The sequence below is a fragment of the Catharus ustulatus genome, chromosome 3, assembly GCF_009819885.2.
Source record: "Catharus ustulatus isolate bCatUst1 chromosome 3, bCatUst1.pri.v2, whole genome shotgun sequence".
NCBI lineage: Eukaryota > Metazoa > Chordata > Aves > Passeriformes > Turdidae > Catharus > Catharus ustulatus.
Genome location: NC_046223.1, coordinates 72,968,024 through 72,985,000, shown reverse-complemented (window position 1 = coordinate 72,985,000; position 16,977 = coordinate 72,968,024). Strand labels below are relative to the sequence as shown.

Sequence of the window (16,977 nt, the reverse complement as noted above, 5' to 3'; positions counted from 1 at the left end):
CATCTTACAAGCCCCTCCTTCTATATTTAAGCTCCCAGAACAAAAGGAGAAGGTGTACCTTATGACTCATAGACATATGCTTCCCATACTGGAATGCCATGTCCTGGATCTCAGCGCTGTGCTTTGCTAGCTCCATTGCAGCCTGGCAGCTCTTCGCCAGCAAGGCACTGTGTGACAGGAAAACTTGCTCCTTCCACCTAGATATGCCAATATCATCTGTGAGGCAGTTCTCCTGAAAATGAAACAAAGACTAACATGAAAACATCAAAACTGCACGTGTCAGCTCACAGAAGTTAATGGTGTGGCATGGGTGAGTAATGTGTGATCAGTAACAAAACAAAAAAAACTCTGGGTGGCAAATAAATTCTTTTAGGGATGAATAGAGGAAAGTATCAGAATAAATATATTGGCAGCTTCAAACAAAAACTTTTTCCATTTTCTTCTCAAGAAGTAAAATGCAAAATATGTGTAGCTGTCAACAGATTCAATATAAATATTTTTTTCATTACTGTATCATCACACTGAACATTAACAGCCAACTATAGCCCTAGGGACTAGGGAGAAAAAACACCCCTCAACCGAAACTCCAAAACAACAAAACAAACCCAAAAAACAAACTCCCCCCAGAGTACACCTGCACTTTAGCCCCTTCCCAGTCTCCAAGAACCAACAATCCCAAACAAACTTGAGAAGTCCCTACAATTTCTCCTTTGTAGTCAAGAAAAAAACTAATTATAACGGGTGTTGAAAACTGTTATAGACTGCACTGAAAAAATGAAGGGTTGTGAGAGGGGACTTGTACCTCTTCTGCTCCCATATTAAGGGTGAGGAGTGACTAAAAGTATTAAAAAAAAAAATAAAGTTGCAATTTAGAAGTGTCAGGGATTAATTAACTTTCACTGGGGCTGATAGAGGCATCTCAGTTATGCCTTTACTGAACTTCACCACCTTGACTGTAAGGTCAGAGATGCTCAACCCATCTCAAAATCTTTTGTATCCAAAGTATTTATTTAGATTACTTTCCACAGTGTTGTAATTAACACAAACCAAATACTTTCTCCCAAAATCCAAATTCAGCTGCCAGTCCTTCGACTCAGAAGGTGTCAATATGTTACTAATTCACTCATGTCTTCAAAGCTAGACATTAATCTGTCTCACATATTGTCATGCCTTTAGGTAGGTACTCTCTAAGGAAGGGGGGCAGAAAAAAATCCCAAAACCAGAAAAAATCATAGCTGTTTTGCTTAGAAAATATAAAATCAGTAATGAGAAGCTAAAGAAAAAAATTAAAGCACAAAAACGCTAAAATTGTTGCAATTTCTCAGTTCAGCTAAATCTGTAACATACAGTAAGACAAAACATATTCTTTAAAAGAGTAATATAAAAACCCCTCTTATACAACAAACCTTTCCCCTCAAAGTGATGTCAATTAAATTACTTAGAAATGAGCAAGAAATAATTCTGTGTGACCCTATAGTTTTCTAGCAAGGTATTATCTGTCATGAAATCAGTAACAAATGAAATAGAATCCATCCGTTCAGCTCTAATTTTCCTCCCTTATGGATATCACCCAGAAGTGCTGTGTTACAAGGGAGAGGATAATTTGAGACTAATGGAAAAAGTAGGAGAATTCTGCAATGCCAAGTAACACAGAGCTGTATCAAAATGCCTTTGCTTTCAGACATACTATTAAGTTATACAAGGAAAGTGAAGAACAGAGAAACCACATGTTTGCTATTATGCATATGACAACTTACAAAGTCAAGCCTAAACTTTCCTATGTTTCTGTATTTTTGTTTTAATATCTTAACTCAGCCCAGAGCATGTGCAAATTCCCATGACTGGCAAAATGTCAAAATGAGCATTTAATTCAAGTAGTTTCCCATATATCAAACCTCATTTTTTCAATTTAGATATAGGTCAATTTATTTTAAATTTAAAATCAGGAGCTGTTGGAAGATGAAACACAATCTTTTCCTTAACAACCAATCTGCTCAGTGAAAAACAGTATTTACTAAAATTCACTGGATGATACTGAAAATTGGCAGTGATCTTTATAATCGTTTGCTTTACATCCAAATAAGAAAAAAATACTCTAGAAAGGTATCCTGAAACAATTTTGAAGTTAATGAAATCTTTCAGAAGACCCATAAGTAGAAAATTATTGCTTTCTGGAGCCTTTGAGCACTAAGGGAAATGCAGATATTATCTAAGATCAACTGAAGGAACTGAAGAAGATTAAACAGTCATTGCAACTCAATGTTTACAAGAAAATTATTCTATGATTTGTTACAAAATTATATTACTAAACAAGTTTGAATTTCACTAACAGGATTGAAAATGATGGCAGAAAAAGGTACTGTCCACAACATGAACATTATGTAAATGCTTCAAGTGCCTAAAATGAGCATCTAACTTCAAAAAGCCCACAAGAAGTGACAGTACCAAGGATTGCCAGTACAAGAGTAACACTTACAATAGCACAGTTTGATTTATCTCACCAAAGAAGACTCTTTACGTGAGGCTCAGCTGAAATGTATTAAGGAAATATGAATGAAAAACATTTCTTAAAAGTGCATAAACCCATTTGCAAAACCAAGAAGGAGCAGAAGCCACAGACTTTAAACTTCAGCTATAGCTTGCAACAGAGCCCCTCATTTATTTCCATACCATGGCGGCTCTTTCTTAACCATCTGCTGTTGCACAAAATGATCCAAATGTCTGAATCATTTATATCAAACATTAGTTCAGTTCTCAATGGGCAAATAATCCACAGAAACACACAGAAATAATTTTACATAGCATATTCAAAGTTTTAAATTAGGTAGTTCAAGAACTTCTATTTTACATAAATAAAATCCAGTGCAACTATTAATCACTCTACCAGCAGCAAGACCCTGGTAAAAACATTTCACACATGGTTCACATAAGCTTTCAGCTGATGTATTCATGCTTGCTGAACATGACAGGGCATGTTTTATTGGTCTATTAATACCCGTCTCCACTGCTTCTGGAGGAACAAGGGTGTCTGCAAATGGGTCAATAAAGCAAGCTACTGACTACTATTATCATGACACTGTAAAAAAAACCCACCTGGTTTTAAAAAAAAGTTTGTAAACTTATCATAAAGATAAATACCTCTTTGCATCTGTTACTTTTAAATCTCTCTGGAAAAACTTAGTATTTAAAAGAACAAAAGCAGTAAATAAATAACATTGGCCTTCTTTCTAGCTATGCTCTTTTTCCCCCAACACATTTTCCTACTCTTTCCACAGATGCTCTTTATTCAAATTCCATATTTTATGTTTTTCATTTGTTTTGTAACAAAAATATTTGTTTAAAAAAATGAAAGCACTGGCTTTGCTGCCCTGCTAAAAGGTGGTTTACATGACTCAAAACATATTTGATTTACCTCCTGTAGTAAAATTATAAACAAGTCCCTTACTTATAACACAGACTCACAGCAGTCCAGGTGATGGACATGTGCAGTATTCCAAAACATTACTCCTCAAAGCAGGGCAAGGGACCAAATACCAAAGAAGTACTGGCACAGCTCACCTGCACGTAAGCCCATCCTTTCCCAGAAAATAAACTGATTTTCATTAAAAAACTCTACAGTGGTCTAAAGTAAATACCTGTTATTTTACAGTTTGATACAATGAGTACTTGTTACTAATCCTTTTATTTTTTAAACTTGTTTTACATATTAGTTATGCACAACTTTCACAAAATTGCTTCAAAAATTCCTAACAGCTCTTCTGGCTATCAGCAGAACGTGTTGGGAATGGTCCTGTCTTACATAATAGTCCCACTTTGACGCTACAATGAGCTTTGCTAATGCACATTTATCATCAGCTAGATATTCTGAAGACAAGAAAAAATTGCCAAAACCCAACTAGGTTATTTCTCCTCAAAATCCCTTGTGATTTAAGATTACAAGAGCATTCTGGAAGGTTAAGCACAAGAGCCAACACACTGAAATCCCTTTCTTGATTCTCGTGTTTGACCTTGAGCTTCCTTGTATCTCTTACCTCTGTTCAGTGAATTAACAGTAATATTAAAGTAACATCCCTTGGTATTTGTTAAATGATCTGGAATATTAAAACAGAAGGGTTTTATAAATATGACAGTATTCTCTGAGTTAGCAAACATTTTAGAAGCCTTCAGCCTCCTAAAAGTTGGAAACAGGGACTCAGAGCAATGGGTGTTTTCTGTTAAAAATGGATAACCATGATCACAATTGAAGGCCACACTAGACAATTTTCTTTGCACTCACTAAGGCAAAATTTTTACTCCCAAATTAGACCTAGATTTAGGGAAGGCAAATAGAAACTGAGAAGAACACCCTTCACTTGCAGAATTTTGGGCTGAGAGGGGATTTAGCAAAGAAAACTGCAACAGTGTATCATATCACCTCTTTCAGCTTCAGGTTATAGTCCAATACATAAGCTTAATATTGCTAATGCAATATCTTAAACCACAGCAGCTGTTTGTTACTTTGAACATGAGTGACGAGCCTTAACCTTCAGGCTGTGTCAAAGCCCACACTTCATAGTTTGGACTGTCACTTCAAATAATGATGAAAAGTTAAATACTAGTTTTTTCTTTCCTGGTTTCACACATATTTAATGACTTATCTATGCAGAAAAGATGAAGAATGATCAAACAGAATGTACTAAAATGGGACAGCTGTAGGATTGCATGTGGCTATGCAGAGGAAAAAAGGTGGTGGCAATGGAGCTGTCAATTATATCCATTATATGTATTCAGGAGTAAATCAGGTCAGTCTTGTTAGGTCAAACAATTCTTTGCATTTTCCTACTGGGTTATCCAAATGAAGAAGACTGAAACTTTTTTTTGTAAACATGAACTTAAGGTTTCAGACAAGAAAGGTTAAATTTGCAGAGATATTTTTGTATTTTTGTCTACCTTTCAGGTAGTCATTCAGCACAGTTCAAAACAACTTGGTGCTAAGTTAGTTTATTTTTACTAAAGAACTTTAAAACAACTGCATTAACATTTAACACATTTAACATATGAAGTACAGTTTTCTTGCCTCAGGGTAAAAAAAAACAAGATGAGAAGATATCCTTCTACTTTTCCAAATTTAAGACGTTCCCAGCAATGAAAATGCCATTACTAACATCCCTGTGCCCTATTCCTAAAACGAAAAATAAGTTTGACATTTGAGATTTAGTTGTGGAGTGGATTAAAGCATTTGTCTTACTTCTGGGAAAAGTAGTTCACAATTTTGTTTCAATCAAATTGCAATTAGGGAAGGAGAAAAGATGCACAAAGCACACAAATAAGACAGACCAACAACTGAACTAGTCTATTTGCCAGTCTTTGCTAAAGAAATGTTCAGGACATGAACGGGACACTGCCTCGACAGAACAGTGTGAGGAGAGCAGCAGGGATATGTCTCAGCAGAACATGGAACTAGATAGAAAAAATTAAAGCAGATGCCACACCTTGTTGTAGGTCTCATGAGAAGCCACACACTACCCATTATAAAGGCTGAACTTCAGACACTGTCATGTAAGTGCCTCTATTACGCCACCACACTAATTGTGTTTTGAGTTAACTGGGTTCCCCTTAGGAAGGGTACAGTGTACCTTCAACTCTCCTTAGACAGAAATAGTCACTGAAATAAAATAAGTCTTTGCTATTTGTAACTGGGCCAGGGCAGGGTAAAATGTCATGCAGCTGCACTTAGTTTATCTCACACTTCCCCTTGCAATCCACACATGTTGAGGGCTTCAGTAAGGCAACAGAAAATCGAAAATGAATGACTAAGAAAGAAAAGATTAAGATCGTCTGCAGTGGCAGGAACCCAAATGAGTCCACAAGATTTTTCCTTTACAGAGGGGCCATGGTATCAATAAAATGCAGTTTCCTTGCTGAGTTGAACCTGTAGAGCTTTACCTCTACATATGAAAAAGTAGAAAGTAGATGAATGCTTCTTAAATACACTCGCAATCTACTTGTATTTAGAAACCTGCTGGAATATAGAAAACAACATTTCAACTATTCTTGGCAAAAATCTCAAAGATGTCATCTATTTTAACATATAACCCTGAGCACAGTCCTTGGGAGCAACACTGAAGGCTGAGGTGAGTTTATACACAGGTTAAACACAGCATGTGCAGAAACACTGCCAAGTTCCCAACACTGCCCTCCTGCCATGCTTCCACCCAGGATCCACTCCTGAGAGGTGCCCGAGGACACTCCAGGCATGCCATTCCTTCTGTGCATCCCAGGGAGCCCAGGCAGCTCCTGAGTGTGCCTTTACTGCTGTCCTGCTGGAGGCTCTCACTCAGCTTGGCAGTGTGATCATTCCCTTCCTAACAGATTTCAGTCAAAATGACAGTGATACATCTCAGTGACGTTAGTTTTAGTGATATGACTTTGCTGCTGCAGAGCAGGAGATGGAGAGTGTCCAAGGGAGCAGCAGCCTCCAAAACAGAGCGCTGTTATCCAGTGGCATTCTCCACTTGCCCACTGTGGTTTGCTTGCTGCAGAGGCATCAGGGCAGGCATCTACTGCAGCAGCAGCCCGTGAGAACAGCATTTTACCATGGTATCAATTTTGCTACATATGACGACACAGCAATAGTAAACCAGAGCCGCAATTCCAATACACAACACCTGCTGAACCATAAGATTCAGGTCTCCAAGGCACGTGAGACGCCACTAGAAGTGAATCTACCTACCTCAGTGGATTTCATGATCAATACTCATACATACACAGTGCTCATCAGTGACTGAAAACTTGCTATGATAAAACCTGTAGAGGCCACGGCAATTTTAAATTACTGATTTTATTGCACGTGTTAAGACACAGACATAGTAAATGAAGAAAACTTTTTTGCTCCAATATGCAAGCCTACTTCAAGAATGGCCTCTAGAAATTTCCTTAAATATTCCAGTAAAGATAGAAAATACTTATATCTAATTTGACCAATTTTCATTACTGTTCTTGCTAAACAACAGAATATCTGCAATTGCCTTTAGCAAAATACAAGATTTTTTTGTTGTGAAATGCTGGCAGCTATTATCTTGGCCCATGCTGACTTCTGAAATATGTGCACAGTGACTTCTGATGGAGAAGAACACAGCGCTACACTCCCAGCACTCCAGGACAAAACACAGAAGAAAGGACATATAAGTTCAGGAAGAAACATTCTGTAAGCCTCTTTGGGCTTGGAAACAACAGGTTTAACATGAAAATATTAATGATGTTGACAACATTGTAATGAATACCTCTAATAGAACCTTGCCTAAGAACTCTGGAAGCATTTGGAAAGCCTGTAGTAAAATGTGCCTAGAGTTCCTGGTAATGACACATGATTTTATTAAGCACTCGCAAAAACAAAATAGTTCCTCCTTGAGTGTTTCTAGAAACTTCTATCAGAGCTTACAGGCGTCATAATGATGTTACAGCTGAAACCCACTAGGATTAACAACTCTTCTGACCTCTCCTTCCTTTAAAACAGGTGAGAAAGTAATTGTATTTACAGTAGTCACACATTAATATCACCAAATGCCTTGGGTACACAGATCTAGTGAAATTCTTACCTCAGTTGATTTTGAGTTTTCATAATATATCCCTTGAACTAAGTCACCAATAGCACTTGAAATGAGTTCCACAACCTGTAAAAGAAAGGAGAAAAAGCTCTACATCTTTAATCATCACCAAATTGACTAACAAAGCTTCTGCCAGATTTCCAGAGAGATAAACCAGGAAGAAAGTTAACAGTGAAAGACTTCAGGATTTACTGAGACATATTCTGTGATATGTCTCTGCTAAAACCTCTACTACAGTAACTCTTCTATCAAAGTTTTAAGTTAATATAAATGAAAAACAAGACTTGTTTTTCCTACAGTGTGAACTATAGAGTGTATTCTCACAAGGACGTTCACAGAGCTAATAAATCCCAGTTCATGAATATGAGACAGTACCTCATCTGGGCTTTGTTTTGTTTTGTTTTTTTCCTGCCAAGTAAATACTTCGCAATACCTCTCCTTGGGAGCTGTTAAAATTCTAATCTTCATGGCTAATACAGAAAAGTCAGAATCCATAGAAAGGTAACCTTTCAAACGTGATCATTTGGTATTCGGGTGCCCTGGGAATGCACTGTGGATGTATTTAGTGCATGGCCTGAGGCTCAGCTGAACCACATATACTGAAAGTCTGCAACACGGGAATGTTTAAATCAGATTTATCAATCTGTATTATCTTCAGGGTTCAGGCTTTTTATTTTATTCAAGCGAAGCCTAAAAATCTGAACTTGATCCAGAATGTAAAACAAGTAGTCCATGGTCTCCCTGGAACTACTGTAAAATCTGAAGTTGTGCACATGAACTGTCTTAATTGGAACAAAATACTCAGATTTATTGTAAAATTAAATGCAGGCATTTCAAATAAGCACACCTTAAGGCTACCTCTTTGGTTGCAAAGTTTTTATTTCTTGAATATTTAATTTCCTATGCACATGAGTCTGCATCTGATTCCTCTTTTTGCTTCCTAAAATTCAATGTAGTTCTTATTGAATTAAAAGATTTAGTTTCAATTGTTATCATTCTTGTAACTGAAGACAAGAAGTCACATGATAAAAGCCCTAACGGAAAGATATTCTAACATTTAGGTGTGCTTTATTTGATAACAAAACCACATTTGTATGCTAGTTTGGAGTACTAGCAGAAAGGTTGTGTTTTCTTTTTTTTAAACACTGGTTCATATACATATTCATATACACACAGCAAGCGCTAACTTTAGAAATGGTGCTGATTAAAAGTCATGTTTTTTCTTGCAATGCATATGGGTTAATTTGCAAGACCTACAAAAACAGCCTGAAATAAAAAAAAATCACATTGCCCTTTAGGAAACTAGACACCGAAGAAATATTGTAGCAATACGAGCTTCGAAGGAACTGAAAGGACAATGATCCTACAGTGTTACCAGATGTGTTGAGTTATTTAAGGGGGGAACAGAGAAAATGAGGGGCTCTTTTTTTTTAAACAACAACCCTCACCCCCCCACCCCCCCCTTTTTTTTAAGGTATCAGATAAGCCTTATTCCCAACTCCAGGAGGACTGAGTATCGCCAATAGGTCTATGAAAGTCTGTAACTAAACGCCCAGGATCAGATTGTATTACAGTTTATACAAGCAACATCCCAAGATTCTTCTGATGGCTAGGACATATAATACAGATCAATCACTCACTCAAAAATGTTATGGTTTGTGAAATGGTCTGAGCTCAGAGACCTACACTGGTAATACGAAGAGGAATTTACAAAGACACAGAGTCCTACTCTAAATGTCAAAGTGATAGTATGAACTTTTAACAATGCAGCTGGCTCTGGATAACTAGACCTTTTCCTCTCTAGCCTGAAACTCTAGACTGAGCAGGACCCTGTTTTGGGGTTTCTTTTTTCCATCTCTCCTCCCTCTTTTTAGTGCAACTCTACTCTCAAAGGCAATTTTAACTGACTTAAAACAAGCTTGGTGAAACATTTGTGAACAATTGTACCTCTTCCTCTTAGAGTTTAAAACATCTTAGGAGAATTACACCAACTATTTAGAAAAATCCTTATTTCATTAAGTACTGTTTGGTGACATACTGAGCACTATATGTTGGTGAGAATTTAGTACTAATATTACCCACCTTCTTTCTAGATATGTATATAAAGAATACTTTAAGGTAAATGTAAGGCTATACAGATCACTACCAGGAACGAAATTCTAGCTTCAAGAGCACAGTGGGATGCTTGCATGAGGCTCTGTTACCTCACTAACCCTTAATCTGATCTATGAAAAGCATCTCCTGCTTAGCATCAGTGGCCTGGGGTCCTGAGCACTGGGGAAAGAAATGAGAAATGAGGAAACCAGGCAATTTTCCTCTGCATCCCAAAACGACAGAGGAAGAAAAATTATTACCGATTCAGTAGTATTCATGAAATGATACACTGTCTAGCTCTCATGTAGCACTTTTCATCAGAAAATTTGAAAGTAATCAACATCTCCTGTTAAATTTATTCCCTACTGCTTTATATAAGGGGAAAATGGCAACAGTGAACTGATTTTCCAGAAAATTATGCAGTATGCCAGCGTTAGAGCAGAAAACAGTATCCAAGCTGTTTGCATTCTCATTGCTGCCTCTCTGCCTGACCAGTGCTGACATTTCTGAGATGCAAGTCTGAGGAGAAAGAAAGTTAGATGAAAAATGAAGTGCTCTCAACTGCTTCTCTTCTCATTTGACAGTTGAGCTCCATTTTAAAAAGATTCAGAGATGAGGAAAAAGAAGAAAGGATTGCCAGAATTAGTGCTTGAAAACAGCATCTCAAAAGAGACCAAAGGCAGCCTATTCACAACCTCTCTTCCCACTGTTTTTCCACTCTTCTACATGTTTTTGAGAAACCTGGTTCCTCATAGTAATTGGGATGAACAGGAGCAACCACACATTGAGAGAGAACAAACTTCCACTCTGTTTTGCATTTTCCACTCTGCATCAGCATCTTCCAAAGTGCTGTTTTCTGCTCCTCCAGCATCCCCACGACTGGGTACAGGGGATGACCCGTTATTTGCAGGTGACAAATACACATGCAAGTGATTTCACACCCTTTGAAAACATTTTGCAATAGTTCTGCCAGTGTCTTTGGTTTTTTTTTTCCTAAGGAGGTATTGCTTCAACACTTTTTGTAGGGATGTGATCTGTTCTGCTTTTGAAAAGTCAACACAAAGCCACCAGTTTAGGATGAATAAAGGGAAAACAGATGAATTGTTAAAGCTAAAATCTCTCCTACTGTTTAGGCAGACTAAGTGTATAACATGATGTAAATTCTGGAGACAACCATTTGATTGCTCATTCCACAGCAAGGTAGAATACATGCTCTGACCTTTTCAATTCATTCAAGTACGAAATAGTCCAAAAGACTATGCTGTGTTTCAGTCCCAGAAGAGTTCTGTAGGGTTAAAGATCAGAAATTTGGTGAAACTTACTCTTCTCTGGTGTAGTAACTTTTTTATCAAAAAGGCACAGCTTTAGCCCTTCCAGACTCCTTAAATTTACTTTAATTACTCAACTCAAAATTTCTATATATTTGAAGAAATAAATAAAAATGTTGGTAATTCACTTAGTTCAGAAAATTCATAATGTTCACCCAACCACTTAATGAATGTACTCCTTCATTTTCCTGAAATCAAAATTTAGTGTAGTTTCCTCAGGACTTATTTATAAGAGTTCAGAATTCCCAAAGCATCATACATAGTGTCACAGAATTGGACCATCTGTTCATTGTTGAAGGTATAGCAGCCTACTTCATGACTGCAGTTGACTGTCGTGAAAGATTCAACTCTGTCTATAGAAAAAGAGGAGTATTTTAATGGAAGTGAAACTCTGTGCTAGAAGGAATGCAGGGAAATCACAGACTAGAAGGTATTTTGGTAGAATACTTTCTCCAGAATTCAAATATATGAATCAGACTCTATCAAGCACAGTAAAAAGCTTGGATTCCAAGCCCCACTCATCCTTTATGAAGTTTTTAAACAACCTGGATGAAAATACAACATTGGTTCCATCAATTCAGCAACTCAAGCACTTTGCTCTCTTCACTCGTCTTCAAAATACTTTGTTTAAAGTTTACTGCAACATCACACCACTTCCATTTTTTTCCCTGGTTTTTCTTCTAGCTTACAAAAGGAATGAATCTGAGCTTCATTCAAAGAATGGTCATTTTATTTTAAATTCAACAGCTGAAATGGAATTAATTACACAGACTACTCTTTCAGAGTAGTAATGTGCCTCTCCAGACTCCATTGGATATTTCCAACGGAAACATCACAGAAAGGATGAAGCTCTTGTGGGAAGACAGGAAACAGCATAGGAAGAACACAGCAATGGGTATATCTTTGTTCTTCATCCCTCACAATTTCTATTTGACAAACTTCCTTAGCTTTGCCAAATTCCTTCCGAGAAGCACCACAAGTAATTCCTTCCAGCCTTACGTTGAAACAATATCCTTTCCTCACACATCTGCTATGACAGACCCTAATCCTTGCTGCTTATGTGGAGATTTGAAAATGTAGTAGGACTTCTCCACACAAATAAAGAAGAAAATTAGATGGTCAGGAACCATTAAATACAGATAAAAATTCCTTCAGCTTGCACTTCCCTCCTCAAAAAAGCACTGATTTGGGAAATACGCCAACACTCAAAAATTCCACAGAAAGCCCTTAAATATTCTCCTGTGTTTGACCCAGCAACATTGCAATACTAGGAAGCTAAAGACAAAACTCAGCAAAGAGTTGATTTTGGATTTTGATTGTTCAATAATGCCTAACCAAAACGAAAAAAAAAAAAAAAAAAAAAAAAGGAAGGGGAGCGAAAATTGTAAGGAGTTCCAAGAACAGTGAAATTCAGTTTTCCTTCCTGATCATTAGTCATACAGGTAACCAAGCGTGCCAGCCTTAAGAATGTTACTTTTCATCCAATGTTTATTGAGTCCTCTTGGATTTATTGTTTGAAATCATCTTCAACTTTACTTGTTTTTTGGATCTGGCTCTCTCTTTGTAGTAAACACACAGGGAGGACAGCAATTTGCCTTTCTATCATGCTTTAAACAGTCTTGGAAAACACAGTTATGGTTTTCTTCATTCTGTTAACAGTGAATTAGTAGCAAACTGCAATATAACGATACAGTGTAAACACCTAACCAAATCCCACCACTTGTTACAAAGGTGCTTCTAAAATATAAAAAAAATCAGCAGCTGTCAATTTGAAATTGCTAATACTGTTAAATATCTACCTTAATGGTTGTCTGCCTTAGGGATTTTCACTAGTTTCAAGTTATTCTTTTTATGCTGATGCAGCACTATCTACAGAATTGGATTTCATCAGTGTAAAGACATTTAGTGCATAATTTAGTAATTTTCCTTAAGGACAACATAACCAACAGAAGAAATATAATTTTCCTTGTCTGCTTCCACACGATACCTTACACAGTTTCTTAATACCTTTGCAGATCCATGGCAGCAGATCTTTGCACTAAAGTACTCAACAACTATTGCTGAGTGACTCAGATTAGAGAAGTACCTGATTGCTTTAGCTTGGCCCATTTTGATGAGTAATTTCATTACAACTTTATTCTATATAATACAGTGAACAAAGAAGGTATTGTGACTACAGGGTTCTGTAGATATAAGTGACACGGGAGAGCATGGTTATAAAACACTGCTCCCAGTCCCACTGCTGCAGACAACCATTAAACTGGAATATGCTCAGAAACTAATTGAGGATTAAAGTCAATAACACAAACTGTACCTGCAAGTAGCATTTACTATTTTGAACAGTCTGTACCTGAACCCATGTGAATCAGAAGTAATACCATATAGCATCTGATAGATGAAATCAACTTAATGAAGCTGCAGATGTTTGTTAAACTAACAAATTAAAAATGTCCTCTACCAGTGGTAGCAGCAATCAGATTCTAGACTCCAAGAGAAATGCTGTTGAATTTCAAATCACTAATATTAACAAGCAGTTATATCCAGAAATTCAATGTTCTTTCTAGTCAACAAGAAGTCAAATACATCAGCATTTTGATTAAAAACACAATTAACTCATTTATATTTTAGTAATTTCACAACTATAAGGCACACCCTTTTGACTAAAATTTTGGCCCGAAGCTGGAAGTGTGCCTTATAGTCCGGTGTGCCTTATATATCTGGGCAAAAGTTTGGAAATTTGCCAACCCGGAAGTGTGAGCCGTGAGCTGCAGGGGGAGCCGGCAGGGCCGCGGGAGCTGGGTGGAGGCGGGGCCGCAGCCAGCAACTGCACAGGGGGAGCTGGCGGTGGATCCTCTCTGCAAAAACAAAGTGCGCCTTATAATCCGATGCGCCTTATAGTCGTGAAATTACTGTACTTTAAAAATTTTACGCATTTTACCACATTATTACACTGAATCCACTCCAGATGTTAAGACACTTTCACAAGAAGTTTTACCATGGAAAATTCCTTTTAAAGACAAGCTTTACAGCAGTGAAAAGAGAGGGAAAGATACATAATCTATTGCCCTATTTACATGGCACATCTATTTTAGCCTCTCCTACAGTACAATGAGTATAAACACCTGATGGGAAGGAATGCAGAAGAGGGAGCCAAATTCTCCTCAACAGTGCCCACTGACAGGATAAGACAACAGCCACAAATGAAAACATGAAATGCAGTCTGGATATACGAAAATAGTCTATTGTGAGGGCATCCAACAATGGATCAGGTTGCCCAAAGGCATTGCAAAATCTCCATTTTTGGAGATATTTAAAATTCATCTGCACACTGTCCTAAGTAACTGTCTCTAGCTGGCCTTGATTTATCAGGGGCTTTGGACTACATGATGTCCAGAGATCCCTGTCAATCTCAACCATTCTGTGACACCAGCAGCTGTTGGAGGAGGACCACAGCTGATTTTACATATTTACATCTGTGGCACCAATAACAACTTTCCTCATCTTTGAAATAATGCAAATCAAGGTTACAGAATTGGTGACAAATACACTTTAAGGTAAGAGATACAGTAATTTCACGAATACAAGCCGCACCAATTTGACCAAAAGTTTGGTGGAAACCTGGAAGTGCGGCTAATATTCGAGGGCGGCTAATACATGAACAATATTCTAAAAGCTGCCAACACGGAAGTGAGAGCCTGCGGCAGCCCCAAGCCAAGCTGGAGCCCGGCCGGTCCCGGCTGAGGTGGGAAAGCCTGGCAGAGGCGGGGCCAGCAGTGTGGGGGGCGGGCGGCAGAGCCTGGGCCAGCAGGGCGGGGCAGGGGGGGCGGCAGAGCCTGGGCCAGCAGGGCGGGGGAGCCCGGGAGAACTGGGGCTAGCAGTGCAGGGGAGCATGGCAGAAGCAGGAAGGCCGGCGGGTGGGGCTGCCTGGCAGCGGGGGAAGCCCAGCAGAATCGGGGCCAGCAGCGTGGGGGAGCCCGGCGGTGTGGGGGCCTGCAGTGCCGGCCAGGGTGAGCAAACGCGGCGGCGGTGCAGACGGGAGGGGGCGGCCGGCGAGCCTGGCGGCGGCTGCCCCACCGGCAGAGCCTGGCAGCGGCGGCGGTGGCGGCTGGCCCACCGGCAGGGCGAGTAAACGCAGCAGCGGGGCGGCCGGCGTGCCTGCCAGCGGTAGCGGTGGCTGGCCCGCCGGCAGGACGAGCAAACGCGGCAGCGGGGCGTTGCTGACGGGAGAGGGGGGGCCAGTGAGCCCGGCGGCGGCTGCAGCACCACCCGGCCGGCCCCGTCAGCAACCATGAGCGGGCCGAGCCTTCCTGGCCCCGCCCCGAGCCAGTAAACCCCGCTATGCCGCGATCCTGTTACTAATTGGCCAATTTGTGAAAGTTGCGCACGGATTCTCGCTACGAACGAAAGTGCGGCTAATATTCGGGGTGCGGCCTATCTATTGACAAAGACAGCAACATTGTCGAGGCACCGGAAGTGCCGCTTATACTCCGTGCGGCTTGTATTCGTGAAACTACTGTAAGTTTACTGATTGTACTAGGAATAGATTTCCCTATTATAAATAACTCTTAGGAGACTAAGGGAGGCCATGCAGACTAATCTTAGATTGTTATTGCTATTGCTAACAGCTTTGAATTGCAACCAAATGATCACAAAAATATATTTTCACTTTTTAGAAGTGTACTGTCTGTTGAAGCCATACTCAGCTGACAGCTGACTATATACTAGCCACTATAACCTCCAGTCCTGCAAAACTGTTTATTAACTACTTTGTCATGAAAACCTGCCTCTAGAACCAAATATCCCACACATCCAAAGACGAAAGTCAAATTTATATAGTTAGATATACAGTGAAATACTCACACAAAAAAAAGGTCTGTTTCAGACATTGTAACAGCAATTCACTCAATACAGATCTGATTGCTTTTTATCCTTCTATGCACTCTCAATAGGACTCTTAAAATCTTTGAGAAACATTTCAAATAAAGTCATGAAAACAAATCTTCCACTCCTTCAACTATAAAGAGAATGAAGCTGACATTGCTGATATAATTTCTGGAGGACATCACCTTAGAATCACAGAATAATTAGGTTGGAAAAGACCTTTAAGATGATCAAGTCCAAAGTAAGCCCAGCACTGTCAAGTCCACTGCTAAACAATGTCACATTTACAAATCTTTTAAAGACCTCTATACATGGTGACTCAACCACTTCTCTTTGCAACCTCTTTCAGTACTTTTGTTTTAGGAATTTCACTGGTACTGTAATTTCACATACTTGTTCTTTGAAAATACATTTTCATTTTATAATTTGTGCACGGGCTAAAGCTATTTAGCAACAAATTCCTCCATGATGATTTATCACAGCTGTGAAAGGAAAAGCTGTAACAAACATCCCTGTTTAAGAAATGCAGGCAGTCCCAATACCTATTGTACAGTAACTTCACGATTACAAGCTGCACTGACTATAAGCCGCATCTCCGGGTGTTGGCAAACACTTCGTTCTTTGTCAATACACAAGCTGCACCTGATTATAAGCTGCTCTGTCGTTCGCAGCGAGGACTCGCATGCAACAAAGTTGCCAAATAGTAACAGAATCGCGGCAGGGTGGGGTTTACTGGCTCGGCTCAGGCCATGAGGGCTCGGCCTGCTTGGGGCTGCCGACGGGGTCAGGTGGCCCAGTCCGGCGCTGCCGCTTGGCGGGGCCGCTCGGGGCCAGCCGCTGCCTCTGGGCTCGCTCAACCCGGCCCGGCGCTGCCCTGCGGTGGCAGGGGGGCATGGAGCCTGCTTGCACCCATGGCCGTGGTGGCAGGAGGGGAAGGAGCCCCCCTGCTCCCACGGCGGCAGGTGGGGACGGAGCCCGCTGGCACCCACGGCGGCGGTGGCAGGAGGGGAATGAGCCCCCCCACTCCTGCGGCAGCATGCAGGGACGGGAGCCCTCCGCCTCCCCCTGAGCCACGGGGCCGTCAGGAG

General features: G+C 39.8%; 1 protein-coding gene across 2 annotated transcripts in view; it reads right to left on the bottom strand.

Annotated features, from left to right (window-relative positions):
• PDSS2 (decaprenyl diphosphate synthase subunit 2) overlaps positions 1-16,977 on the bottom strand; it is a 119,711-nt gene that overhangs the window by 17,971 nt on the left and 84,763 nt on the right. The window contains exons 4-5 of one of the 2 annotated variants that reach the window (XM_033055914.1): positions 7,578-7,652; positions 59-232 (exon numbers count right to left, since the gene is read on the bottom strand). In XM_033055914.1, the coding sequence (XP_032911805.1) occupies positions 59-232; positions 7,578-7,652 (249 nt within the window). The remainder of the gene's footprint in view (positions 1-58; positions 233-7,577; positions 7,653-16,977) is intronic. The other variant, XM_033055915.1, reaches the window with a different exon arrangement.